Raw genomic sequence first — 27,555 nt, forward strand, 5'->3', positions numbered from 1 at the left:
GACAGAAAAGCCCTGGGAAAAACACCGGAAGCAGACTCGATGTGTTGATGGCGATCGCGCAGCTCGCATATCCATCGCCGGAGTTTGTGTTTCCGTCCAAGAGAAAACAACAAGGCGTCTAGAAGATTAAAATTAATAATATTACTTTAATAAGCGACTAACCAAAACTGTTTTATTAATTTAAAAATACGAATCGGTGTTTTCTACAGTTGACCGGTGCCTACGAAAAGGTAGGTGTAGCTATTTTAAAGCTCTTGGTTTTATTTTATCGTGTCCTTTATAGTACCCGTTTAACTTCATGGAGCCGTAGTGAAAGTACAGTACGTTAGTTAGTAGAATAGTCCTGTTGCAGTAGGAGCTACAGTCCCAGTACAGTAGACCAGTCTGTTACAATAGGAGCTACAGTCCCAGTGCAGTAGAACAGTCTGTTACAATAGGAGCTACAGTCCCAGTACAGTAGGACAGTCCTGTTACAATAGGAGCTACAGTCCCAGTACAGTAGGACAGTCTGTTACAATAGGAGCTACAGTCCCAGTACAGTAGAACAGTCTGTTACAATAGGAGCTACAGTCCCAGTATAGTAGAACAGTCTGTTACAGTAGGAGCTACAGTCCCAGTACAGTAGAACAGTCCTGTTACAATAGGAGCTCCAGTCCCAGTACAGTAGAACAGTCTGTTACAATAGGAGCTCCAGTCCCAGTACAGTAGAACAGTCTGTTACAATAGGAGCTACAGTCCCAGTGCAGTAGAACAGTCTGTTACAATAGGAGCTACAGTCCCAGTACAGTAGAACAGTCTGTTACAATAGGAGCTACAGTCCCAGTATAGTAGAACAGTCTGTTACAGTAGGAGCTACAGTCCCAGTACAGTAGAACAGTCCTGTTACAATAGGAGCTCCAGTCCCAGTACAGTAGAACAGTCTGTTACAATAGGAGCTCCAGTCCCAGTACAGTAGAACAGTCTGTTACAATAGGAGCTACAGTCCCAGTGCAGTAGAACAGTCTGTTACAGTAGGAGCTCCAGTCCCAGTACAGTAGAACAGTCTGTTACAATAGGAGCTACAGTCCCAGTACAGTAGAACAGTCCTGTTACAGTAGGAGCTACAGTCCCAGTACAGTAGAACAGTCCTGTTACAATAGGAGCTACAGTCCCAGTGCAGTAGAACAGTCCTGTTACAGTAGGAGCTACAGTCCCAGTACAGTAGGACAGTCTGTTACAATAGGAGCTACAGTCCCAGTGCAGTAGAACAGTCTGTTACAGTAGGAGCTACAGTCCCAGTACAGTAGAACAGTCTGTTACAATAGGAGCTACAGTCCCAGTGCAGTAGGACAGTCTGGTACAATAGGAGCTCCAGTCCCAGTGCAGTAGACAATCTGTTACAATAGGAGCTACAGTCCCAGTGCAGTAGGACAGTCTGTTACAATAGGAGCTACAGTCCCAGTACAGTAGAACAGTCCTGTTACAATAGGAGCTCCAGTCCCAGTACAGTAGAACAGTCTGTTACAATAGGAGCTCCAGTCCCAGTACAGTAGAACAGTCTGTTACAATAGGAGCTACAGTCCCAGTGCATTAGAACAGTCCTGTTACAGTAGGAGCTCCAGTCCCAGTACAGTAGAACAGTCTGTTACAATAGGAGCTACAGTCCCAGTGCAGTAGAACAGTCTGTTACAATAGGAGCTCCAGTCCCAGTACAGTAGAACAGTCCTGTTACAGTAGGAGCTACAGTCCCAGTACAGTAGAACAGTCCTGTTACAATAGGAGCTACAGTCCCAGTACAGTAGAACAGTCCTGTTACAATAGGAGCTACAGTCCCAGTGCAGTAGAACAGTCTGTTAAAATAGGAGCTACAGTCCCAGTGCAGTAGAACAGTCTGTTAAAATAGGAGCTACAGTCCCAGTACAGTAGAACAGTCTGTTACAATAGGAGCTCCAGTCCCAGTACAGTAGAACAGTCTGTTACAGTAGGAGCTACAGTCCCAGTACAGTAGAACAGTCCTGTTACAATAGGAGCTACAGTCCCAGTACAGTAAAACAGTCCTGTTACAATAGGAGCTACAGTCCCAGTACAGTAGAACAGTCTGTTAAAATAGGAGCTACAGTCCCAGTACAGTAGAACAGTCTGTTACAATAGGAGCTACAGTCCCAGTATAGTAGAACAGTCTGTTACAGTAGGAGCTACAGTCCCAGTACAGTAGAACAGTCCTGTTACAATAGGAGCTCCAGTCCCAGTACAGTAGAACAGTCTGTTACAATAGGAGCTCCAGTCCCAGTACAGTAGAACAGTCTGTTACAATAGGAGCTACAGTCCCAGTGCAGTAGAACAGTCTGTTACAGTAGGAGCTCCAGTCCCAGTACAGTAGAACAGTCTGTTACAATAGGAGCTACAGTCCCAGTGCAGTAGAACAGTCTGTTACAATAGGAGCTACAGTCCCAGTACAGTAGAACAGTCCTGTTACAATAGGAGCTACAGTTCCAGTACAGTAGAACAGTCCTGTTACAATAGGAGCTACAGTCCCAGTGCAGTAGAACAGTCCTGTTACAGTAGGAGCTACAGTCCCAGTACAGTAGGACAGTCTGTTACAATAGGAGCTACAGTCCCAGTGCAGTAGAACAGTCTGTTACAGTAGGAGCTACAGTCCCAGTACAGTAGAACAGTCTGTTACAATAGGAGCTACAGTCCCAGTGCAGTAGGACAGTCCTGTTACGATAGGAGCTACAGTCCCAGTACAGTAGAACAGTCTGTTACAATAGGAGCTACAGTCCCAGTGCAGTAGAACAGTCTGGTACAATAGGAGCTCCAGTCCCAGTGCAGTAGACAATCTGTTACAATAGGAGCTACAGTCCCAGTGCAGTAGGACAGTCTGTTACAATAGGAGCTACAGTCCCAGTACAGTAGAACAGTCCTGTTACAATAGGAGCTCCAGTCCCAGTACAGTAGAACAGTCTGTTACAATAGGAGCTCCAGTCCCAGTACAGTAGAACAGTCTGTTACAATAGGAGCTACAGTCCCAGTGCAGTAGAACAGTCCTGTTACAGTAGGAGCTCCAGTCCCAGTACAGTAGAACAGTCCTGTTACAATAGGAGCTCCAGTCCCAGTGCAGTAGAACAGTCTGTTACAATAGGAGCTCCAGTCCCAGTACAGTAGAACAGTCCTGTTACAGTAGGAGCTACAGTCCCAGTACAGTAGAACAGTCCTGTTACAGTAGGAGCTACAGTCCCAGTACAGTAGGACAGTCTGTTACAATAGGAGCTACAGTCCCAGTGCAGTAGAACAGTCTGTTACAGTAGGAGCTACAGTCCCAGTACAGTAGAACAGTCTGTTACAATAGGAGCTACAGTCCCAGTGCAGTAGGACAGTCCTGTTACGATAGGAGCTACAGTCCCAGTACAGTAGAACAGTCTGTTACAATAGGAGCTACAGTCCCAGTGCAGTAGAACAGTCTGGTACAATAGGAGCTCCAGTCCCAGTACAGTAGGACAGTCTGTTACAATAGGAGCTACAGTCCCAGTACAGTAGAACAGTCCTGTTACAATAAGAGCTACAGTCCCAGTACAGGAGAACAGTCTGTTACAATAGGAGCTACAGTCCCAGTACAGTAGAACAGTCTGTTACAGTAGGAGCTACAGTCCCAGTACAGTAGAACAGTCTGTTACAATAGGAGCTACAGTCCCAGTGCAGTAGAACAGTCCTGTTACAGTAGGAGCTACAGTCCCAGTACAGTAGGACAGTCTGTTACAATAGGAGCTACAGTCCCAGTACAGTAGAACAGTCTGTTACAGTAGGAGCTACAGTCCCAGTACAGTAGAACAGTCTGTTACAATAGGAGCTACAGTCCCAGTGCAGTAGAACAGTCCTGTTACAGTAGGAGCTACAGTCCCAGTACAGTAGGACAGTCTGTTACAATAGGAGCTACAGTCCCAGTGCAGTAGAACAGTCTGTTACAGTAGGAGCTACAGTCCCAGTACAGTAGAACAGTCTGTTACAATAGGAGCTACAGTCCCAGTGCAGTAGGACAGTCCTGTTACGATAGGAGCTACAGTCCCAGTACAGTAGAACAGTCTGTTACAATAGGAGCTACAGTCCCAGTGCAGTAGAACAGTCTGGTACAATAGGAGCTCCAGTCCCAGTACAGTAGAACAGTCTGTTACAATAGAAGCTACAGTCCCAGTGCAGTAGGACAGTCTGTTACAATAGGAGCTACAGTCCCAGTACAGTAGAACAGTCTGTTACAGTAGGAGCTACAGTCCCAGTACAGTAGAACAGTCTGTTACAATAGGAGCTACAGTCCCAGTGCAGTAGAACAGTCCTGTTACAGTAGGAGCTACAGTCCCAGTACAGTAGGACAGTCTGTTACAATAGGAGCTACAGTCCCAGTACAGTAGAACAGTCTGTTACAGTAGGAGCTACAGTCCCAGTACAGGAGAACAGTCTGTTACAATAGGAGCTACTGTCCCAGTACAGTAGAACAGTCCTGTTACAGTAGGAGCTACAGTCCCAGTACAGTAGAACAGTCCTGTTACAATAGGAGCTACAGTCCCAGTACAGGAGAACAGTCTGTTACAATAGGAGCTACAGTCCCAGTACAGTAGAACAGTCCTGTTACAATAGGAGCTACAGTCCCAGTACAGTAGAACAGTCTGTTACAGTAGGAGCTACAGTCCCAGTGCAGTAGGACAGTCCTGTTACGATAGGAGCTACAGTCCCAGTACAGTAGAACAGTCTGTTACAATAGGAGCTACAGTCCCAGTGCAGTAGAACAGTCTGGTACAATAGGAGCTCCAGTCCCAGTGCAGTAGACAATCTGTTACAATAGGAGCTACAGTCCCAGTGCAGTAGGACAGTCTGTTACAATAGGAGCTACAGTCCCAGTACAGTAGAACAGTCCTGTTACAATAGGAGCTCCAGTCCCAGTACAGTAGAACAGTCTGTTACAATAGGAGCTCCAGTCCCAGTACAGTAGAACAGTCTGTTACAATAGGAGCTACAGTCCCAGTGCAGTAGAACAGTCCTGTTACAGTAGGAGCTCCAGTCCCAGTACAGTAGAACAGTCTGTTACAATAGGAGCTCCAGTCCCAGTGCAGTAGAACAGTCTGTTACAATAGGAGCTCCAGTCCCAGTACAGTAGAACAGTCCTGTTACAGTAGGAGCTACAGTCCCAGTACAGTAGAACAGTCCTGTTACAGTAGGAGCTACAGTCCCAGTACAGTAGGACAGTCTGTTACAATAGGAGCTACAGTCCCAGTGCAGTAGAACAGTCTGTTACAGTAGGAGCTACAGTCCCAGTACAGTAGAACAGTCTGTTACAATAGGAGCTACAGTCCCAGTGCAGTAGGACAGTCCTGTTACGATAGGAGCTACAGTCCCAGTACAGTAGAACAGTCTGTTACAATAGGAGCTACAGTCCCAGTGCAGTAGAACAGTCTGGTACAATAGGAGCTCCAGTCCCAGTACAGTAGGACAGTCTGTTACAATAGGAGCTACAGTCCCAGTACAGTAGAACAGTCCTGTTACAATAAGAGCTACAGTCCCAGTACAGGAGAACAGTCTGTTACAATAGGAGCTACAGTCCCAGTACAGTAGAACAGTCTGTTACAGTAGGAGCTACAGTCCCAGTACAGTAGAACAGTCTGTTACAATAGGAGCTACAGTCCCAGTGCAGTAGAACAGTCCTGTTACAGTAGGAGCTACAGTCCCAGTACAGTAGGACAGTCTGTTACAATAGGAGCTACAGTCCCAGTGCAGTAGAACAGTCTGTTACAGTAGGAGCTACAGTCCCAGTACAGTAGAACAGTCTGTTACAATAGGAGCTACAGTCCCAGTGCAGTAGGACAGTCCTGTTACGATAGGAGCTACAGTCCCAGTACAGTAGAACAGTCTGTTACAATAGGAGCTACAGTCCCAGTGCAGTAGAACAGTCTGGTACAATAGGAGCTCCAGTCCCAGTACAGTAGAACAGTCTGTTACAATAGAAGCTACAGTCCCAGTGCAGTAGGACAGTCTGTTACAATAGGAGCTACAGTCCCAGTACAGTAGAACAGTCCTGTTACAGTAGGAGCTACAGTCCCAGTACAGTAGAACAGTCCTGTTACAATAGGAGCTACAGTCCCAGTACAGGAGAACAGTCTGTTACAATAGGAGCTACAGTCCCAGTACAGTAGAACAGTCTGTTACAGTAGGAGCTACAGTCCCAGTACAGGAGAACAGTCTGTTACAATAGGAGCTACTGTCCCAGTACAGTAGAACAGTCCTGTTACAGTAGGAGCTACAGTCCCAGTACAGTAGAACAGTCCTGTTACAATAGGAGCTACAGTCCCAGTACAGGAGAACAGTCTGTTACAATAGGAGCTACAGTCCCAGTACAGTAGAACAGTCCTGTTACAATAGGAGCTACAGTCCCAGTACAGTAGAACAGTCTGTTACAGTAGGAGCTACAGTCCTAGTACAGTAGAACAGTCCTGTTACAGTAGGAGCTCCAGCCCAGTACAGTAGAACAGTCCTGTTACAATAGGAGCTACAGTCCCAGTACAGTAGAACAGTCTGTTACAGTAGGAGCTCCAGTCCCAGTACAGTAGAACAGTCTGTTACAGTAGGAGCTCCAGTCCCAGTGCAGTAGAACAGTCTGTTACAATAGGAGCTACAGTCCCAGTGCAGTAGAACAGTCCTGTTACAGTAGGAGCTACTGTAACTTAAAAACACTTCAGTTTGAGGACTAAGATACACTTGAAGTTTAGATATAAAGGGCACAGTTTGTTAAACAGGGGCTTTGGACAGTAAGATGAATTGTAGTGTGATAGTGAAGGGAGGCCTCTGTCTGTTTTGCAGTGTCTGTGCTCCTGTGCTGCGGCGTGAGCTCGGCGTATCCCACCGCACCCTGTCTCTCTCGGCACAGGCGGCAGAGCAGGGCCTCCGCCGGCCGCCGGACATGGGCGTGGCCTCCATGGACCCGCCCAGCCAGCCCGGAGCCAGTCCCGTCGCCGACGTGGTGTTTGTCATCGAGGGCACGGCCAATCTGGGGCCGTACTTCGAGTCGCTGCGGAAGCACTACGTATTGCCGGCCATCGAGTGAGTCTGAGCGCGCGGGGATGGCAGGCGGGCTGAGTCCCGGGCAAGACGTCCGAGCCACTCCAGACTTTCCAGGCTGTCTGACTCCCGGTGCACAGCAGTCTGAGCCACTCCAGACTTTCCAGGCTGTCTGACTCCCGGTGCACAGCAGTCTGAGCCACTCCAGACTTTCCAGGCTGTCTGACTCCCGGTGCACAGCAGTCTGAGCCACTCCAGACTTTCCAGGCTGTCTGACTCCCGGTGCACAGCAGTCTGAGCCACTCCAGACTTTCCAGGGAGTCTGACTGCCAGTGCACAGCAGTCTGATCCACTCCTGGTTTTACAAACTGTCTGACTCCCAGTGCACAGCAGTCTGATCCACTCCTGGTTTTACAAACTGTCTGACTGCCAGTGCACAGCAGTCTGATCCACTCCTGGTTTTCCAGGGAGTCTGACTGCCAGTGCACTGCAGTCTGATCCACTCCTGGTTTTCCAGGGAGTCTGACTGCCAGTGCACAGCAGTCTGATCCACTCCTGGTTTTACAAACTGTCTGACTGCCAGTGCACAGCAGTCTGATCCACTCCTGGTTTTCCAGGGAGTCTGACTGCCAGTGCACAGCAGTCTGATCCACTCCTGGTTTTACAAACTGTCTGACTGCCAGTGCACAGCAGTCTGATCCACTCCTGGTTTTACAAACTGTCTGACTGCCAGTGCACAGCAGTCTGATCCACTCCTGGTTTTCCAGGGAGTCTGACTGCCAGTGCACAGCAGTCTGATCCACTCCTGGTTTTACAAACTGTCTGACTGCCAGTGCACAGCAGTCTGATCCACTCCTGGTTTTACAAACTGTCTGACTCCCAGTGCACAGCAGTCTGATCCACTCCTGGTTTTACAAACCGTCTGACTTCCAGGGCACAGCAGTCTGATCCACTCCTGGTTTTCCAGGGAGTCTGACTGCCAGTGCACAGCAGTCTGATCCACTCCTGGTTTTACAAACTGTCTGACTGCCAGTGCACAGCAGTCTGATCCACTCCTGGTTTTCCAGGGAGTCTGACTGCCAGTGCACAGCAGTCTGATCCACTCCTGGTTTTACAAACCGTCTGACTGCCAGGGCACAGCAGTCTGATCCACTCCTGGTTTTCCAGGGAGTCTGACTGCCAGTGCACAGCAGTCTGATCCACTCCTGGTTTTACAAACTGTCTGACTGCCAGTGCACAGCAGTCTGATCCACTCCTGGTTTTCCAGGGAGTCTGACTGCCAGTGCACAGCAGTCTGATCCACTCCTGATTTTACAAACTGTCTGACTCCCAGTGCACAGCAGTCTGATCCACTCCTGGTTTTACAAACCGTCTGACTGCCAGGGCACAGCAGTCTGATCCACTCCTGGTTTTCCATGGAGTCTGACTGCCAGTGCACAGCAGTCTGAGCCACTCCTGGTTTTACAAACTGTGTGACTGCCAGTGCACAGCAGTCTGATCCACTCCTGGTTTTCCAGGGAGTCTGACTGCCAGTGCACTGCAGTCTGATCCACTCCTGGTTTTCCAGGGAGTCTGACTGCCAGTGCACAGCAGTCTGATCCACTCCTGGTTTTACAAACTGTCTGACTCCCGGTGCACTGCAGTCTGGTCCACTCCTGGTTTTACAAACTGTCTGACTCCCGGTGCACAGCAGTCTGATCCACTCCTGGTTTTCCAGGGAGTCTGACTGCCAGTGCACTGCAGTCTGATCCACTCCTGGTTTTACAAACTGTCTGACTCCCGGTGCACAGCAGTCTGATCCACTCCTGGTTTTACAAACTGTCTGATTCCCAGTGCACAGCAGTCTGATCCACTCCTGGTTTTACAAACTGTCTGACTGCCAGTGCACTGCAGTCTGATCCACTCCTGGTTTTACAAACTGTCTGACTGCCAGTGCACTGCAGTCTGATCCACTCCTGGTTTTACAAACTGTCTGACTGCCAGTGCACAGCAGTCTGATCCACTCCTGGTTTTACAAACTGTCTGACTCCCGGTGCACTGCAGTCTGATCCACTCCTGGTTTTACAAACTGTCTGACTGCCAGTGCACTGCAGTCTGATCCACTCCTGGTTTTACAAACTGTCTGACTCCCGGTGCACTGCAGTGTGATCCACTCCTGGTTTTACAAACTGTCTGACTGCCAGTGCACAGCAGTCTGATCCACTCCTGGTTTTACAAACTGTCTGACTGCCAGTGCACAGCAGTCTGATCCACTCCTGGTTTTCCAGGGAGTCTGACTGCCAGTGCACAGCAGTCTGATCCACTCCTGGTTTTCCAGGGAGTCTGACTGCCAGTGCACAGCAGTCTGATCCACTCCTGGTTTTACAAACTGTCTGACTGCCAGTGCACAGCAGTCTGATCCACTCCTGGTTTTACAAACTGTCTGACTCCCGGTGCACAGCAGTCTGATCCACTCCTGGTTTTACAAACCGTCTGACTGCCAGGGCACAGCAGTCTGATCCACTCCTGGTTTTCCAGGGAGTCTGACTGCCAGTGCACAGCAGTCTGATCCACTCCTGGTTTTACAAACTGTCTGACTGCCAGTGCACAGCAGTCTGATCCACTCCTGGTTTTCCAGGGAGTCTGACTGCCAGTGCACAGCAGTCTGATCCACTCCTGGTTTTACAAACTGTCTGACTGCCAGTGCACAGCAGTCTGATCCACTCCTGGTTTTACAAACTGTCTGACTCCCAGTGCACAGCAGTCTGATCCACTCCTGGTTTTACAAACCGTCTGACTGCCAGGGCACAGCAGTCTGATCCACTCCTGGTTTTCCAGGGAGTCTGACTGCCAGTGCACAGCAGTCTGAGCCACTCCTGGTTTTACAAACTGTGTGACTGCCAGTGCACAGCAGTCTGATCCACTCCTGGTTTTCCAGGGAGTCTGACTGCCAGTGCACTGCAGTCTGATCCACTCCTGGTTTTCCAGGGAGTCTGACTGCCAGTGCACAGCAGTCTGATCCACTCCTGGTTTTCCAGGGAGTCTGACTGCCAGTGCACAGCAGTCTGATCCACTCCTGGTTTTCCAGGGAGTCTGACTGCCAGTGCACAGCAGTCTGATCCACTCCTGGTTTTCCAGGGAGTCTGACTGCCAGTGCACAGCAGTCTGATCCACTCCTGGTTTTACAAACTGTCTGACTGCCAGTGCACAGCAGTCCAATCCACTCCTGGTTTTACAAACTGTCTGACTCCCGGTGCACTGCAGTCTGGTCCACTCCTGGTTTTACAAACTGTCTGACTCCCGGTGCACAGCAGTCTGATCCACTCCTGGTTTTCCAGGGAGTCTGACTGCCAGTGCACTGCAGTCTGATCCACTCCTGGTTTTACAAACTGTCTGACTCCCGGTGCACAGCAGTCTGATCCACTCCTGGTTTTACAAACTGTCTGATTCCCAGTGCACAGCAGTCTGATCCACTCCTGGTTTTACAAACTGTCTGACTGCCAGTGCACTGCAGTCTGATCCACTCCTGGTTTTACAAACTGTCTGACTGCCAGTGCACAGCAGTCTGATCCACTCCTGGTTTTACAAACTGTCTGACTCCCGGTGCACTGCAGTCTGATCCACTCCTGGTTTTACAAACTGTCTGACTGCCAGTGCACTGCAGTCTGATCCACTCCTGGTTTTACAAACTGTCTGACTCCCGGTGCACTGCAGTGTGATCCACTCCTGGTTTTACAAACTGTCTGACTCCCGGTGCACTGCAGTCTGATCCACTCCTGGTTTTACAAACTGTCTGACTCCCGGTGCACAGCAGTCTGATCCACTCCTGGTTTTACAAACTGTCTGACTCCCGGTGCACTGCAGTCTGATCCACTCTTGGTTTTACAAACTGTCTGACTCCCGGTGCACAGCGGTCTGATCCACTCCTGGTTTTACAAACTGTCTGACTCCCAGTGCACAGCAGTCTGATCCACTCCTGGTTTTACAAACTGTCTGACTCCCGGTGCACAGCAGTCTGATCCACTCCTGGTTTTACAAACTGTCTGACTCCCGGTGCACTGCAGTGTGATCCACTCCTGGTTTTCCAGGGAGTCTGACTCCCGGTGCACAGCAGTCTGATCCACTCCTGGTTTTACAAACTGTCTGACTCCCGGTGCACTGCAGTCTGATCCACTCCTGGTTTTACAAACTGTCTGACTCCCGGTGCACTGCAGTCTGATCCACTCCTGGTTTTACAAACCGTCTGACTCCCGGTGCACAGCGGTGCTGTGGGATGTGAAAGGGGTCTTGGAGCGGCTGGCGGGGAGCTGCGGGACCCCGGACCGAGCTGGATGGCCGAGTCCATGGGAACGGTGTGTGACTCTGTCCCCCCCCCTGTCTCTCAGGTACTTCAATGGTGGCCCCCCAGCAGAAACCGACTTCGGAGGCGATGTGAGTCCTGATTGTGCCTGTCTCTCTCGCTCTCTCGCTCTCTCGCTCTGCCTCTCTCTGTCTCTGTCTCTCTCTGTCTCTGTCTCTCTCTGTCTCTCTCTCTCTCTGTCTCTCTCTCTCTCTGTCTCGCTCTCTCTCTCGCTCTCTCTCTCTGTCTCTGTCTCTCTCTGTCTCTCTCTCTGTCTCTCTCTCTGTCTCTCTCTGTCTCTCTCTTGCTCTCTCTTGCTCTCTCTCTCTGTCTCCCTGTCTCTCTCGTGCTCTCAGCGGCCGGTGTCTGTGCGCTGACCTCTGTCTCTCTCTGTCTCTCTCTGTCTCTCTCTTGCTCTCTCTTGCTCTCTCTCTCTGTCTCCCTGTCTCTCTCGTGCTCTCAGCGGCCGGTGTCTGTGCGCTGACCTCTGTCTCTCTCTGGGTTGCAGTACGGGGGCACGCAGTACAGCCTGGTGGTGTTCAACACTGTGGACTGCGCTCCGGAGTCGTATGTCCAGTGTCACGCCCCCACGAGCTCCGCTTACGAATTTGTCACTTGGATCGACAGCATACAGTGAGTCTCTGAGTAGCAGAGGACAACTACAGTTCACCCAGGGCAGCGTTCATGTACTGGAGTGTCCAGTCAGTGTGTCTGTATGAACCCCTCTCTCTCTCAGTGCAGCGTTCATGTACTGGAGTGTCCAGTCAGTGTGTCTGTATTAACCCCTCTCTCTCTCTCAGTGCAGTGTTAATGTACTGGAGTGTCCAGTCAGTGTGTCTGTATGAACCCCTCTCTCTCTCAGTGCAGTGTTAATGTACTGGAGTGTCCAGTCAGTGTGTGTGTATTAACCCCTCTCTCTCTCAGTGCAGTGTTAATGTACTGGAGTGTCCAGTCAGTGTGTCTGTATTAACCCCTCTCTCTCTCAGTGCAGTGTTAATGTACTGGAGTGTCCAGTCAGTGTGTCTGTATTAACCCCTCTCTCTCTCTCAGTGCAGTGTTAATGTACTGGAGTGTCCAGTCAGTGTGTCTGTATTAACCCCTCTCTCTCTCAGTGCAGTGTTAATGTACTGGAGTGTCCAGTCAGTGTGTGTGTATTAACCCCTCTCTCTCTCAGTGCAGTGTTAATGTACTGGAGTGTCCAGTCAGTGTGTCTGTATGAGCCCCTCTCTCTCTCAGTGCAGTGTTAATGTACTGGAGTGTCCAGTCAGTGTGTGTGTATTAACCCCTCTCTCTCAGTGCAGTGTTAATGTACTGGAGTGTCCAGTCAGTGTGTCTGTATTAACCCCTCTCTCTCTCAGTGCAGTGTTAATGTACTGGAGTGTCCAATCAGTGTGTGTGTATTAACCCCTCTCTCTCTCAGTGCAGTGTTAATGTACTGGAGTGTCCAGTCAGTGTGTCTGTATTAACCCCTCTCTCTCTCTGTCTCAGGTTCATGGGTGGGGGTGCAGAAAGCTGCAGTCTGATAGCGGAGGGTCTCTCCGTGGCTCTGCAGCTGTTTGACGACTTCAAGAAGATGAGGGAACAGATGTGAGTAGAGCTGGAGAGCAGCCCAGCTCTCGGCCCCGAGCCCAGACAGTGTCTGACTGAGCCCAGGCACTGTGTGCTCTTCTGTCTGATACCGTGTCCCGGTCCTGTAGCGGAGAGAGACTGCAGATGCTCAGATCGGAGAATAGCCGCAGTCCTTGAGTTCTGTGCACGAAAAAGGGAAGGATCTCGGCCTGCAGACATCGTTCGCCCGCTGGCTCTGCTGGAAAGAGGTGACGGAGGTGCTCTGGTTTCCAGACATTCACAGAGACTTCTTTCTCTCTCCCTGCTTCCCTCCTCTGCCCCCCCCCCAGAGGCCAGACCCACAAGGTGTGTGTGCTCATCTGCAACTCCCCCCCCTATCTGCTCCCTGCGGTGGAGAGTGTGGGCTACACTGGGTGCACCGCGGACAGCCTGGTGCAGATCATCAGAGACGTGAGTCCGACGGGGGCGGGGCTGGGGGAGGGGGGGGCGGTGTGTGCGTGCGTGCGTGCGTGCGTGCGTGCGTGCGTGCGTGTGTCTCAGCGTCAGGAAGAGGAAGCACACTGTCTGGCGGTGCTGTACCGGTGATTCTCTGTCCTGCTCTCTCTCAGAGGGGACACTGTTCTCTCTCTGTCCCTGAGGAATGACCCAGTCTGGTTCTCTCTCTCTCCTGTTCTGTCTCTCTCAGAGGGAGACACTGTTCTCTCTCTGTCCCTGAGGAATGATCCAGTCTGGTTCTCTCTCTCTCCTGTTCTGTCTCTCTCAGAGAGGGACACTGTTCTCTCTCTGCCCCTGAGGAATGACCCAGTCTGGTTCTCTGTCTCTCCTGTTCTGTCTCTCTCAGAGGGAGACACTGTTCTCTCTCTGTCCCTGAGGAATGATCCAGTCTGGTTCTCTCTCTCTCCTGTTCTGTCTCTCTCAGAGGGAGACACTGTTCTCTCTCTGTCCCTGAGGAATGACCCAGTCTGGTTCTCTCTCTCTCCTGTTCTGTCTCTCTCAGAGAGGGACACTGTTCTCTCTCTGTCCCTGAGGAATGACCCAGTCTGGTTCTCTCTCTCTCCTGTTCTGTCTCTCTCAGAGAGGGACACTGTTCTCTCTCTGCCCCTGAGGAATGACCCAGTCTGGTTCTCTCTCTCTCCTGTTCTGTCTCTCTCAGAGGGAGACACTGTTCTCTCTCTGTCCCTGAGGAATGATCCAGTCTGGTTCTCTCTCTCTCCTGTTCTGTCTCTCTCAGAGAGGGACACTGTTCTCTCTCTGCCCCTGAGGAATGACCCAGTCTGGTTCTCTGTCTCTCCTGTTCTGTCTCTCTCAGAGGGAGACACTGTTCTCTCTCTGTCCCTGAGGAATGACCCAGTCTGGTTCTCTCTCTCTCCTGTTCTGTCTCTCTCAGAGAGGGACACTGTTCTCTCTCTCTGTCCCTGAGGAATGACCCAGTCTGGCGGTACTGTCCTGCTGAATCGCTCTCTCTGTCCCGTGCTCTCTCTCTCAGAGGGGGATACTGTTCTCTGTCCTGTCCCCACGGAAGCTCCCTGCCCTCCACGCTCTGTTTGACAAGGCCTCTCCGGGGGGTGTGGCCGACTCCTCCCACCAGGACTACAGCCAGGACCCTCGTCACATGATTCTGGTCAGGGGCATCGCACTTCCTGGTGAGTGTGGGGCCCTCAGGTGCACCCCAGCGGCACTCCTCACACAGGGCCTGACGCAGACGCTAGAGAGAGACGCCCAGCCCGGAGGTTTCTGCACCCCTCTAGCTCTGCTTCACTGACAGAGGACATCAGGCGCTTTTGACCAGTTTTGCGACAGGTTCTGTTCGGTTTTCCTCTTGCCTGCAGCCCTCTCTCCTCACTCCCCCTGCTCCCCTCCTCCTCCTCCTCCTCCTCCTCCTCCCCCCCCGTCCACACGCAGTCTCAGACATCGTGTTTGTCGGTCTTTCTGAGCCACTGTGTGCAGATCTCTAACACTGAGGGACATTAGCAGGTCACACGAGACACTCCATCTACCAGCTATATCCAGACCGCTGCAGGAGACACACACACACACACACACACACACCAGGGCCAGTCCATCACATAGACATGCAAACTCCACACAGACAGCACCCCATGTCTGGAATTGAACCCAGGGGCCCCAACGTTGCCCCCCCCCCCCCCCCCCCCCCAGCGCCACTGCGTGCCGCCCACACGAGACTGGCACGAGACTGGCACGCACGGGTCAGAACCTGCTCTTGAAACCGGCGTGTGTTTGGAGCGCACAGAGGTCAGAGGTCAGACGCGAGCGTGTCTCCTTCCTCTTTCAGTGTCCCCGGGAGGCAGCGCGGTCAGCGCCCCAGGGACAGTCCCACTGAAGGCGGTCCTGCCGTCCCAGCCAATCACTGTCAACCAGCCACCGCTGGTCCCGGCCTCCCAGCCCCCTCAACCAATCAGCACCAGCCACCAGTACCAGGTGGGTGTGTCCTCCCCGGCCGGCCGCAGGGAGGATGTCAGATTGAATTTAAGGTGTTCTCTGCAGCCTGTGTCTGTATGAACCCCTCTCTCTCTCAGTGCAGTGTTAATGTGCTGGAGTGTCCAGTCAGTGTGTGTGTATGAACCCCTCTCTCTCTCAGTGCAGTGTTAATGTACTGGAGTGTCCAGTCAGTGTGTGTGAATGAACCCCTCTCTCTCTCAGTGCAGTGTTAATGGACTGGTGTGTCCAGTCAGTGTGTGTGTATTAACCCCTCTCTCTCTCTCTCTCTCTCTCAGTGCAGTGTTAATGTACTGGAGTGTCCAGTCAGTGTGTCTGTATGAACCCCTCTCTCTCTCAGTGCAGTGTTAATGGACTGGAGTGTCCAGTCAGTGTGTGTGTATTAACCCCTCTCTCTCTCAGTGCAGTGTTAATGTACTGGAGTGTCCAGACAGTGTGTCTGTATTAACCCCTCTCTCTCAGTGCAGTGTTACTGTACTGGAGTGAATGTTATACTAACTTCTCTCTCTTGTTCTCAGCCCTCTATCAGTGCTGCTCAGGCTGCTGCCCAGAAGGCTGTGGAAGCTGCTAATAACCAAAAAAACCGCTGTGAGTCTCTGTCCTCTTATTGTCCCAGTGTGGACACTGTGCTCTGTACCCGACTGCCCCAGTGTGGACACTGTGCTCTGTACCCGACTGCCCCAGTGTGACCAGTGTGGACACTGTGCTCTGTACCCGACTGCCCCAGTGTGACCAGTGTGGACACTGTGCTCTGTACCCGACTGCCCCAGTGTGGACACTGTGCTCTGTACCCGACTACCCCAGTGTGGACACTGTGCTCTGTACCCGACTGCCCCAGTGTGACCAGTGTGGACACTGTGCTCTGTACCCGACTGCCCCAGTGTGACCAGTGTGGACACTGTACTCTGTATCTGACTGCCCCAGTGTGGACACTGTGCTCTGTACCCGACTGCCCCAGTGTGACCAGTGTGGACACTGTGCTCTGTACCCGACTGCCCCAGTGTGACCAGTGTTTGACCAGTGTGGTCACTGTGGAATTAGCCTGTGTACAGCGCTCAGAGTGGGGGTGTCCAGTGTCAGGATGATTAATTTCATCCAGATTTTTTTTCCCGGGAGTTCCTCCTGAGGCATTGGCAGGACCCCCCCCAGCAGGACGCGCTTGCCGCCCGACTGAGCGCCGAGCCGCGCGGCGGAGGCTGTCGGACAGACGGGGGTGGGGGGGGTGTTGATCGCCATGCTTCTCAGTTGCAGGTCTCGTTAACTCCGGCCCGCCCTTCAGCCAGTCGGCCACCCTGCCCTCGGGGGTCAAGCTGCCGCCCCCCGCCCAGCCCAGCCTGGCGACAGTTACCACGGTGTCCTCGGTGCTGCTGCCCCAGCAGCAGCCGGCCCCCGCCCCGCCGCCCCAGGCGCAGCCCGCCCCCCAGGGGCAGCCGGCCAATCAGCCCCAGGCCCCGCCCCCCCAGCCGCAGCAGGTGCCCAATCAGCCGCAGGCTCCGCCCACGCAGCCCGGGATGGTGAGTGAACGGACCAATCAGGGGAGACGGCCTGGGCTCCAACAGGAGATGCCTGTGGAGTGTCTCGGCTCAGAGGGCCGACCAGCAGAGCACATTGTATCTGGCTCTGTGGACTGGACTGGACTGGACTGGCTGGACTGGGAGCTGGATTAGTGATGAACTGGGATTATAATCAGACTCCACTGACACTGACAGAGCAGTCTGAGGCTCTCCAGGCTGGACTGGACTGGCTGGACTGGGAGCTGGATTAGTGATGAACTGGGATTATAATCAGACTCCACTGACACTAACAGAGCAGTCTGAGGCTCTCCAGGCTGGACTGGACTGACTGGACTGGGAGCTGGATTAGTTCTTCACTGGGATTATAATCAGACTCCGCTGACACTGACAGAGCAGTCTGAGGCTCTCCAGGCTGGACTGGACTGACTGGACTGGGGAGCTGGATTAGTTCTTCACTGGGATTATAATCAGACTCCACTGACACTGACAGAGCAGGCTGGACCGATGTGGGCCTGAGCAGTGGTAATGGCGTAGTGGTTTAGAACTGGCTGCCATTTTTCTTGGTATTTCGTGACAGTTTTCCTGAAGGAACAGTCTCTCATTCTCCTCTTCTCTCCTTCTCTCGACCCCGCCCCCCGCCCAGCCTGTGGTGCCTGCAGCCCCGCCCCCTTCGAATCTCATTTCCTCTCAGCAGGGCGGGGCCAACAAGATCATGGCCTGGAGCGGAGTGCTGGAGTGGCAGGAGGTAAGAACTACAACTCCCAGCAGCCTCTTCCCACTCGCTCACCGGCCGCCTGGGAAATGTAGTTCAGTCGAGTCACAGGGTTGTTGTTTTTTTTTTTCTTAAACTTCCTTAAAGTAAATCGCTTTTCTGACAGTGTGAAAAAAGCCGCAGTTTCTGTAGTACTGGTCCCTTTGCGGTCTGGAGCGGTGCTCGGTCTGCTGGTCGCGAAGGTGTCGAAAGAGAATCTTGTGTCTCTTCTCTCTTCTGTGTTTTTACTTGCTTGGGTCCGACTCGCAATCTCCTCCTGCCTGACCCGTTCAGAAGCCCAAATCCACATCCATGGACTCCAACACGAAGCTGACTCGCTCCCTGCCCTGTCAGGTTTACGTCAACCAGGGAGAGAATCTGTGAGTGATTCCGCAGTCGCGTCTCAAGGGGATGGCTTCCGAAGTTTCCCGATCCGGTTCCGCGAGATCGGAAGTCCTGACGCTCTTTTCTTCTTTCCTGCCAGGAATGCAGATCAGTGGCCACAGAAACTGATAATGCAGCTCATCCCTCAACAGCTACTGGTAGGAGTTTATCTCTCTCTCTCTCAGTGCAGTGTTAATGTATTGGAGTGTCCAGTCAGTGTGTCTGTATTAACCCCTCTCTCTCAGTGCAGTGTTCATGTACTGGAGTGTCCAGTCAGTGTGTGTGTATTAACCCCTCTCTCTCTCAGTGCAGTGTTAATGTACTGGAGTGTCCAGTCAGTGTGTCTGTATTAACCCCTCTCTCTCTCAGTGCAGTGTTCATGTACTGGAGTGTCCAGTCAGTGTGTCTGTATTAACCCCTCTCTCTCTCAGTGCAGTGTTAATGTACTGGAGTGTCCAGTCAGTGTGTCTGTATTAACCCCTCTCTCTCAGTGCAGTGTTAATGTACTGGAGTGTCCAGTCAGTGTGTCTGTATTAACCCCTCTCTCTCTCAGTGCAGTGTTAATGTACTGGAGTGTCCAGTCAGTGTGTCTGTATTAACCCCTCTCTCTCTCAGTGCAGTGTTCATGTACTGGAGTGTCCAGTCAGTGTGTCTGTATGAACCCCTCTCTCTCTCAGTGCAGTGTTAATGTACTGGAGTGTCCAGTCAGTGTGTCTGTATGAACCCCTCTCTCTCTCAGTGCAGTGTTAATGTACTGGAGTGTCCAGTCAGTGTGTGTACTAACCCCTCTCTCTCTCAGTGCAGTGTTCATGTACTGGAGTGTCCAGTCAGTGTGTGTACTAACCCGTCTCTCTGTGGTAGACCACTCTAGGTCCTCTGTTCAGGAACTCCAGGATGGTTCAGTTCCAGTTCACCAACAAGGACCTGGAGTCTCTGAAGGGGCTGTACCGCATCATGGCCAATGGTTTTGTGAGTGACTCCTCCTGCCTCCCTGTCTCCCTCCTCCTGCCCTGCCCTGCCCCTGCCTCCCTCTCTCACAGCGCTGTGGAGCGACCAGGGGTGCCAGCTGCCTGGTTTGGGAATTTCTGGAGAGCTGAGTGGTCTGAGTTGCCGTGTTGGGACCTCAGTCTGTCATGTGGATGCAGGCTCAAACCCTTTTCTGTCTGTTGCTCTCTCCTGTCGCACAGACAGCTTGCTGTCTCCCGCGGGTGATGAGCACAAGCTGTCTGGTCGCATTGTTGAAGCCGATACCCCGGCTTCTCTCCAGACAGAGCTGGATGAGCTCCTCCAGTCAGGACAGGGGGCTCTTCTGTACACAGAGGGTGGTGGGAGTGGGGAACAAGCTGCCCAGCCCTGTGGTTGAAGTCGATACCCTGGCTTCTCTCCAGACACAGCTGGGTGAGCTCCTCCAGTCAGGACAGGGGGCTGTTCTTCACACAGAGGGGGATGGGGGTGGGAAACAAGCTGCCCAGCCCTGTTGCTGAAGCCGATACCCTGGCTTCTCTCCAGACACAGCTGGGTGAGCTCCTCCAGTCAGGGCAGGAGGCTCTTCTGTACACAGAGGGGGGTGGGGGTGGGGAACAAGCTGCCCAGCCCTGTTGCTGAAGCCGATACCCTGGCTTCTCTCCAGACACAGCTGGATGAGCTCCTCCAGTCAGGACAGGAGGCTTTTCTGTACACAGAAGCTGGTTGGCCTACTTGGCCATCTTCTGTATATCACCCTGCAGCTCCCAGCTGACGAACCCCACTGGAGCCCAGCAGTGTGAGCCTTGTCAGTACCTGGAGGGGAGACTCCTGGGAGAGCTGAGGCTGCTGCTGGGAGAGGTGTGAGTGGGGCCAGCAGGGGGCGCTCACCCTGCGGTCTGTGTGGGTCCTGATGCCCCAGTATAGTGACGGGGACACTGGACTGTAAAAAGGCGCCGTCCTTCAGATGAGACGTAAAACCGAGGTCCTGACTCTCTGTGGTCATGAACAATCCCAGGGTGTCTCTCGAGAAGAGTAGGGGTGTTACCCCAGTGTCCTGGCCAAACTTCCCCCCTGGTCTTTACCCATCATGGCCTCCTAATAACCCCCCTCTCTGAACTGGCTCCATCCCTCTGCTCTCCTCCCCACTGAGAGCTGGTGTGTGAGAGAGGACTGGAGCATCATCCAGGTGGGGCTGCACACTGGTGGGGGTGGAGGGGATCCCCATTACCTGTAAAGCGCTTTGAGTGGAGTGTCCAGAAAAAGCGCCATATAGGTGTGAGGAATTATTCGTACGTGTTGCTCTTAGTGTTAAGCAAAATGCATGTAATTTCTCAGTTTAAACACTAGGTGGCAGCAGACACACGGGTAGATAAAACACGGGTACAGTTCCACGTTCTGACCGCCAGGTGACAGTCAATTTCAGTTCAATTCAAGGTGGTTTATTAGCATGACCGACGGGTGCAATCAGTGTTGTTGCCAAAGCAAATAAAAATAATAAAATTAACATGAAACAAAACAAAAAATAAAAGTAAAATAAAATCTACAGACATTTTACAACAAAGACATCATAAAATATTGACATATACTGTAAATATATTGAGTATTATTGGGAGACAGACTCACTGTTCCTCAGGCTGTGACAGGAGATCACATACAGTACTGGGCTGCCAGTTCAACTGAGTTCCCTCCTCCCTCTCCCAGTAGGATTGGGACCCGTTGTGATTCTGGCAGGTGTGGGAACTCTGGGACTAGATTTCTGAGTTTGGAGAAGAATGTTTCTCTAATCCCGGAGTATCTGTCACTGTCAGGATGATCGCAGTGAAGTATTTGTGCCAGCAGGTGGCAGTATCTGTACTTCAGAATACACAGCAGACTGTTGAGCTTCCCAGGAGAACGTACGAGCCAGGTCTTTTTCCCTGTCCGAGAGCTTGCGGAATGGGAAAGGGGACATTGGTTCAGTTTCAGACCCTCCTCTTCCTCCTTCCTTCCCATGAAGTTCTCCAGATCACTTCCTTTGCTGTCCAGTAGTGAGGTCACTGCCCGGTTGTGAGGTCACTGCCCGGTTGTGAGGTCAGTGTCCAGTAGTGAGCTCACTGCCCGGTTGTGAGGTCAGTGTCCAGTAGTGAGGTCACTGCCCGGTTGTGAGGTCAGTGTCCAGTAGTGAGCTCACTGCCCGGTTGTGAGGTCAGTGTCCAGTAGTGAGCTCACTGCCTGGTTGTGAGGTCACTGCCCAGTAGAGAGGTCAGTGTCCAGTCGAGCTGTCTTCAAACCCCAGGGTCTCAGCCCGAGTGTGGGCCAGCGCAGGAGAGCTCCAGAGCTCCCGTGTCTAGCAGCTCGGACCCGCGGGCCGGACCTTGACCCCCTGCCCTCTCCCCTCCCGCAGGCCGGCTGCGTCCACTTCCCCCAGAGCGCCCCCTGCGAGGTGCGGGTGCTCATGCTCCTCTACTCCTCCAAGAAGAAGATCTTCATGGGCCTCATCCCCAACGACCAGAGCGGTTTCGTCAACGGCATCCGGCAGGTCATCACCAACCACAAGCAGGTCCAGCAGCAGCGCACGGTGAGGGTCAGGGGTCACAGGGAGGGCGGGCGGCTCTCGAGGGGTCAGGGAGGTCACAGGGAGGGACGGGCGGCTCTCGAGGGGTTAGGGAGGTCACAGGGAGGGACGGGCGGCTCTCGGGCGGGCGGCTCTCGACTGGTCAGGGAGGTCACAGGGAGGGCGGGCGGCTCTCGAGGGGTCAGGAAGGTCACAGGGAGGGCGGGAGGCTCTCGAGGGGTCAGGGAGGTCACAGGGAGGGACGGGCGGCTCTCGAGGGGTCAGGGAGGTCACAGGGAGGGCGGGCGGCTCTCGAGGGGTCAGGGAGGTCACAGGGAGGGGCGGGCGGCTCTCGAGGGGTCAGGGAGGTCACAGGGAGGGACGGGCGGCTCTCGAGGGGTCAGGGAGGGCCGGGCGGCTCTCGACTGGTCAGGGAGGTCACAGGAGGGGCGGGCGGCTCTCGAGGGGTCAGGGAGGTCACAGGGAGGGGCGGGCGCCTCTCGAGGGGTCAGGGAGGTCACAGGGAGGGGCGGGCGGCTCTCAAGGGCTCAGAGAGGGACGGGCAGCTCTCGAGGGGTCAGGGAGGTCACAGGGAGGGCGGGAGGCTCTCGAGGGGTCAGGGAGGTCACAGGGAGGGACGGGCGGCTCTCGAGGGGTCAGGGAGGTCACAGGTAGGGCGGGCGGCTCTCGAGGGGTCAGGGAGGTCACAGGGAGGGGCGGGCGGCTCTCGAGGGGTCAGGGAGGTCACAGGGAGGGACGGGCGGCCCTCGAGGGGTCAGGGAGGTCACAGGGAGGGACGGGCGGCTCTCAAGGGGTCAGGGAGGTCACAGGGAGGGACGGGCGGCTCTTGAGGGGTCAGGGAGGTCACAGGGAGAGAAGAGGCAGCCAATCTGACTAAGATTCTATGGTAACTTATTTTCTTGGTATTTCAGATGGGCTCCAGTGCTGCCTCAATGCAGCCTGGTTCTGTCCAGTCGAATCAGGGCTTTCTGAACAAGCCCAGTGGCCCAATCCCAGTGTCACACAGCACTGTACAGCAACAGGTACTGTCAGCCTCTCTCTCTCAGTGCAGTGTTAATGTACTGGAGTGTCCAGTCAGTGTGTCTGTATTAACCCCTCTCTCTCTCAGTGCAGTGTTAATGTACTGGAGTGTCCAGTCAGTGTGTCTGTATTAACCCCTCTCTCTCTCAGTGCAGTGTTAATGTACTGGAGTGTCCAGTCTGTGTGTGTGTATTAACCCCTCTCTCTCTCAGTGCAGTGTTGATGTACTGGAGTGTCCAGTCAGTGTGTCTGTATTAACCCCTCTCTCTCTCAGTGCAGTGTTAATGTACTGGAGTGTCCAGTCAGTGTGTCTGTATGAACCCCTCTCTCTCTCAGTGCAGTGTTAATGTACTGGAGTGTCCAGTCAGTGTGTCTGTATGAACCCCTCTCTCTCTCAGTGCAGTGTTCATGTACTGGAGTGTCCAGTCAGTGTGTCTGTATGAACCCCTCTCTCTCTCAGTGCAGTGTTAATGTACTGGAGTGTCCAGTCAGTGTGTCTGTATTAACCCCTCTCTCTCTCTCTCAGTGCAGTGTTAATGTACTGGAGTGTCCAGTCAGTGTCTCTGTATTAACCCCTCTCTCTCCCTCTCTCAGTTACCAGCTCAGTCAGTGTCCGGTATCCCTCCAGCTGTCAGTCAGGTGTCCATGATGGATGACCAGCAGAGACAGCCTAACCTGGTGAGTCCGGTTGTGTACACACTGGCTTGTCCGGAGCTCTTCCTGCACTCCCTCAGCTGGACTAGGGGGGTCAGAGGGCAGAGGAAGAGGGATCGTTCAACTGGACAATTTGTGGGAATAGGTCTTTATTTTCTAGTGTATTTCATGTGATCAAAAGCTCCATCAATGTGTCAAACGAAATATTGTGTTTCTAAGCAGTTACAGTTAGCAAGATTAATACAAGAACATTATTGTTATGAGAGAGACTGGGACAGGAGATCACATACTGTATTGTTATTACTGAGAGACAGGCTCACTGTTCCTCAGGCTGGGACAGGAGATCACACACTGTATTGTTATTACTGAGAGACAGGCTCACTGTTCCTCAGGCTGGGACAGGAGATCACACACTGTATTATTATTATTGAGAGACAGACTCACTGTTCCTCAGGCTGGGACAGGAGATCACACACTGTATTGTTATTATTGAGAGACAGGCTCACTGTCTGTTCCTCAGGCTGGGACAGGAGATCACACACTGTATTGTTATTATTGAGAGACAGGCTCCCTGTCTGTTCCTCAGGCTGGGACAGGAGATCACACACTGTATTATTATTATTGAGAGACAGGCTCACTGTCTGTTCCTCAGGCTGGGACAGGAGATCACACACTGTATTGTTATTACTGAGAGTTTCCTCTCTGGTATTTGCTCTCTGCTCCTCCTACAGTTACAGATGAGGGCCCAGCAGGCAGCAGCGGCAGCAGCCAATCAGCAGCCCCCTGTCTCCGGAGCTCCGCCCAACCCCGGGGCCCAGGGGCCACAGGCCCCGCCCACTCAGGGCCAGATGCTGCGTCTCACCAACCCGGGGGCCAACCCCCAGCTGCGGAGCCTCCTGCTGAGCCAGCAGCAGCCGGTGAGCCGGGGGCCGGGGGCCAGGGGCCACATGACACGCCGCCAGGGGTCCCCCCCCCCCCGAGCTCCCCAAGTGACCCCGTTTTCCTCTCCGTCTCTCAGCAGGCCGGTGTTCCCCACATGCAGGGGGCCATGCTGTCGCATCAGACAATGGGGCAGCAAATGGTCCACGCGCCCCCTGGGGGTGGGCAGCAGATGCAGGCGCAGTGGAGACAGCCTCTCGCAGGTAACTACACACCTGCCTGCCGCCCTCTCGCAGGTAACTGCACACCTGTATACAGTACACACCTGCCTGCCGCCCTCTCGCAGGTAACTGCACACCTGTATACGCTACACACCTGCCTGCCGCCCTCTCGCAGGTAACTGCACACCTGTATACGCTACACACCTGCCTGACACCCTCTCGCAGGTAACTGCACACCTGTATACAGTACACACCTGCCTGCCGCCCTCTCGCAGGTAACTGCACACCTGTATACAGTACACACCTGCCTGACACCCTCTCGCAGGTAACTGCACACCTGTATACAGTACACACCTGCCTGCCGCCCTCTCGCAGGTAACTGCACACCTGTATACGCTACACACCTGCCTGCCGCCCTCTCGCAGGTAACTGCACACCTGTATACGCTACACACCTGCCTGACACCCTCTCGCAGGTAACTGCACACCTGTATACAGTACACACCTGCCTGCCGCCCTCTCGCAGGTAACTGCACACCTGTATACGCTACACACCTGCCTGCCGCCCTCTCGCAGGTAACTGCACACCTGTATACGCTACACACCTGCCTGACACCCTCTCGCAGGTAACTGCACACCTGTATACAGTACACACCTGCCTGCCGCCCTCTCGCAGGTAACTGCACACCTGTATACGCTACACACCTGCCTGCCGCCCTCTCGCAGGTAACTGCACACCTGTATACAGTACACACCTGCCTGCCGCCCTCTCGCAGGTAACTGCACACCTGTATACAGTACACACCTGCCTGCCGCCCTCTCGCAGGTAACTGCACACCTGTATACAGTACACACCTGCCTGACACCCTCTCGCAGGTAACTGCACACCTGTATACAGTACACACCTGCCTGCCGCCCTCTCGCAGGTAACTGCACACCTGTATACGCTACACACCTGCCTGACACCCTCTCGCAGGTAACTGCACACCTGTATACAGTACACACCTGCCTGCCGCCCTCTCGCAGGTAACTGCACACCTGTATACAGTACACACCTGCCTGCCGCCCTCTCGCAGGTAACTGCACACCTGTATACAGTACACACCTGCCTGACACCCTCTCGCAGGTAACTGCACACCTGTATACAGTACACACCTGCCTGCCGCCCTCTCGCAGGTAACTGCACACCTGTATACGCTACACACCTGCCTGCCGCCCTCTCGCAGGTAACTGCACACCTGTATACAGTACACACCTGCCTGACACCCTCTCGCAGGTAACTGCACACCTGTATACAGTACACACCTGCCTGCCGCCCTCTCGCAGGTAACTGCACACCTGTATACAGTACACACCTGCCTGACACCCTCTCGCAGGTAACTGCACACCTGTATACAGTACACACCTGCCTGCCGCCCTCTCGCAGGTAACTGCACACCTGTATACAGTACACACCTGCCTGCCGCCCTCTCGCAGGTAACTGCACACCTGTATACGCTACACACCTGCCTGCCGCCCTCTCGCAGGTAACTGCACACCTGTATACAGTACACACCTGCCTGCCGCCCTCTCGCAGGTAACTGCACACCTGTATACAGTACACACCTGCCTGACACCCTCTCGCAGGTAACTGCACACCTGTATACAGTACACACCTGCCTGCCGCCCTCTCGCAGGTAACTGCACACCTGTATACGCTACACACCTGCCTGCCGCCCTCTCGCAGGTAACTGCACACCTGTATACGCTACACACCTGCCTGCCGCCCTCTCGCAGGTAACTGCACACCTGTATACAGTACACACCTGCCTGACACCCTCTCGCAGGTAACTGCACACCTGTATACAGTACACACCTGCCTGCCGCCCTCTCGCAGGTAACTGCACACCTGTATACAGTACACACCTGCCTGCCGCCCTCTCGCAGGTAACTGCACACCTGTGTGACATGATGGGTGACGCCCTCTTGTGCTGGGTGAGGGTATAGGAATCACCTGGAACAAGCAGAGGTTCGTTCCACTCGCAGAAGCAGAAATCAGAAACGGGCATTGTTCTGGGCGTGGCGGCCCCTTCAGGTGTGAGGCTGAGGGCTCAAGGGAACCTGCCGCGCACGGCTCCTACCCCCGCCCGCCGCCCGCCTGACTCCGGCTCCCCGCCTGCTTCCTGTCTCGCTCTCCCAGGTCAGATGCTGATGGCCGCGGGTTCGAGGGGCCCGGTGCCGCAGGCCGCCGGAATGCCGCAGGTGTCCAGCGTGATGGAGGACGAGATTCTCATGGATCTGATCTGAGGCTGAGGCTCAGCGGCGCCCCCCAGAGACTCAATCGCCGGCCCCCCTCCCCTCCCCCATGTTTCAGCGGCGAGCGAGGAGGAGCCAGGCGGAGAGGGCTGTGTTTTTGCTCATTGCTTTTATTTACTTTCTTTGCTCTGGGTCTGCACCAACCTCTTAGTTATTTGTATATAGATGTTTTACAGTATTTTCTAAACCTGTCGAACACACACACACACACACACACACACAGACACACACACACTGCCCTGCAATGGCAGAAGAGACTCCAGCTCCCATAATCCCTTGCTGTTCCGTGTGCGCGGGAGCAGCACGCTGGGAATCCGAGGACGTTGAAGTTCCGTCAGTTTAACGCGCCCGCGACGTGCTCGTGAGGGCTCTCGTTTCGGCTCGCTGGGACAGAACCCCCACCAAACCCGGGCCCCCGACACCCCCACTCCCCTCACCTTCCACGCGCATGAAACCAGGAGGCTGGCTGGGAGTTGTAGTTCTTCACTGGTCGCTGGGCGGGGCACAGTTTCGAAGCAGTTCGGAGGACTTGAATACCAGAGCTGAGCCTGCGACGCGCTGCTCGGTCTTACTGAAGGGCATGCTGGGGTTTGTAGTTCCTTAGTCACGTTGTCTTGGGGGAGGGCCTGTGGTGGCCTGTGCCTGGCAAGACGGCCAAAACCCACCAGAACCAACCCGCGATCGATAACGAAAACAAAGAACTTGCGGAGTGGATCACCACCGATGCGGTTGCACCTCGCACCGTAAACGACACCCGTGCTATCCTGGTGGAGTGGGAGATCTACGGTGAACTACAGTTCCCATCCATCCCCGCCGTGATGTCCTGTAGGTGTTCGTGCTGGGAGTTGTAGTCTGCAGGTAATCTGTGAAGTACCTTGTGCCTCTTCTTCTGTGGGTGACATTGGAGGGCTGGTTTTGCTTTGTTCTCGCGCAATAAAAGTGGCATCACAGAAA

The 27,555-nt window shown here is 53.5% G+C and overlaps 1 protein-coding gene across 5 annotated transcripts; it reads left to right on the forward strand.

The window, feature by feature from the left end:
- Nucleotides 1–27,555, forward strand: med25 (mediator complex subunit 25). Of its 5 annotated transcripts, none has more exons than XM_088923265.1 (20): nt 1–230; nt 6,823–7,062; nt 11,385–11,430; nt 11,847–11,971; nt 12,827–12,925; nt 13,237–13,357; nt 14,394–14,550; nt 15,201–15,346; nt 15,883–15,952; nt 16,610–16,878; nt 17,522–17,623; nt 17,927–18,009; nt 18,114–18,171; nt 18,875–18,982; nt 21,363–21,536; nt 22,445–22,555; nt 23,148–23,231; nt 23,939–24,124; nt 24,226–24,349; nt 26,486–27,555. In XM_088923265.1, the coding sequence occupies exons 2-20, from the start codon at nt 6,923–6,925 to the stop codon at nt 26,590–26,592; spliced, it is 2,310 nt and encodes a 769-aa protein (XP_088779391.1). In that variant the 5' UTR covers nt 1–230; nt 6,823–6,922; the 3' UTR covers nt 26,593–27,555. The 5 variants fall into 5 exon arrangements, with proteins under 5 accessions (XP_088779391.1, XP_088779389.1, XP_088779390.1 ...); XM_088923263.1 differs by having other exon boundaries at nt 4–230; nt 17,924–18,009; XM_088923264.1 differs by having other exon boundaries at nt 5–230; nt 6,890–7,062; nt 17,924–18,009.

The sequence above is a fragment of the Atractosteus spatula genome, chromosome 8 (assembly GCF_055471065.1).
Source record: "Atractosteus spatula isolate fAtrSpa1 chromosome 8, fAtrSpa1.hap1, whole genome shotgun sequence".
Classification (NCBI taxonomy): domain Eukaryota; kingdom Metazoa; phylum Chordata; class Actinopteri; order Semionotiformes; family Lepisosteidae; genus Atractosteus; species Atractosteus spatula.

Bases quoted from the DNA above. Each gene is read 5' to 3' on its own strand.
- med25 (XM_088923263.1), top strand. From the start codon at position 6,923: ATGGGCGTGGCCTCCATGGACCCGCCCAGCCAGCCCGGAGCCAGTCCC. The intron at 21,537-22,444 runs GTGAGGGTCAGG...TTGGTATTTCAG, and splicing joins AGGTCCAGCAGCAGCGCACG to ATGGGCTCCAGTGCTGCCTC. The intron at 22,556-23,147 runs GTACTGTCAGCC...TCCCTCTCTCAG, and splicing joins ACAGCACTGTACAGCAACAG to TTACCAGCTCAGTCAGTGTC.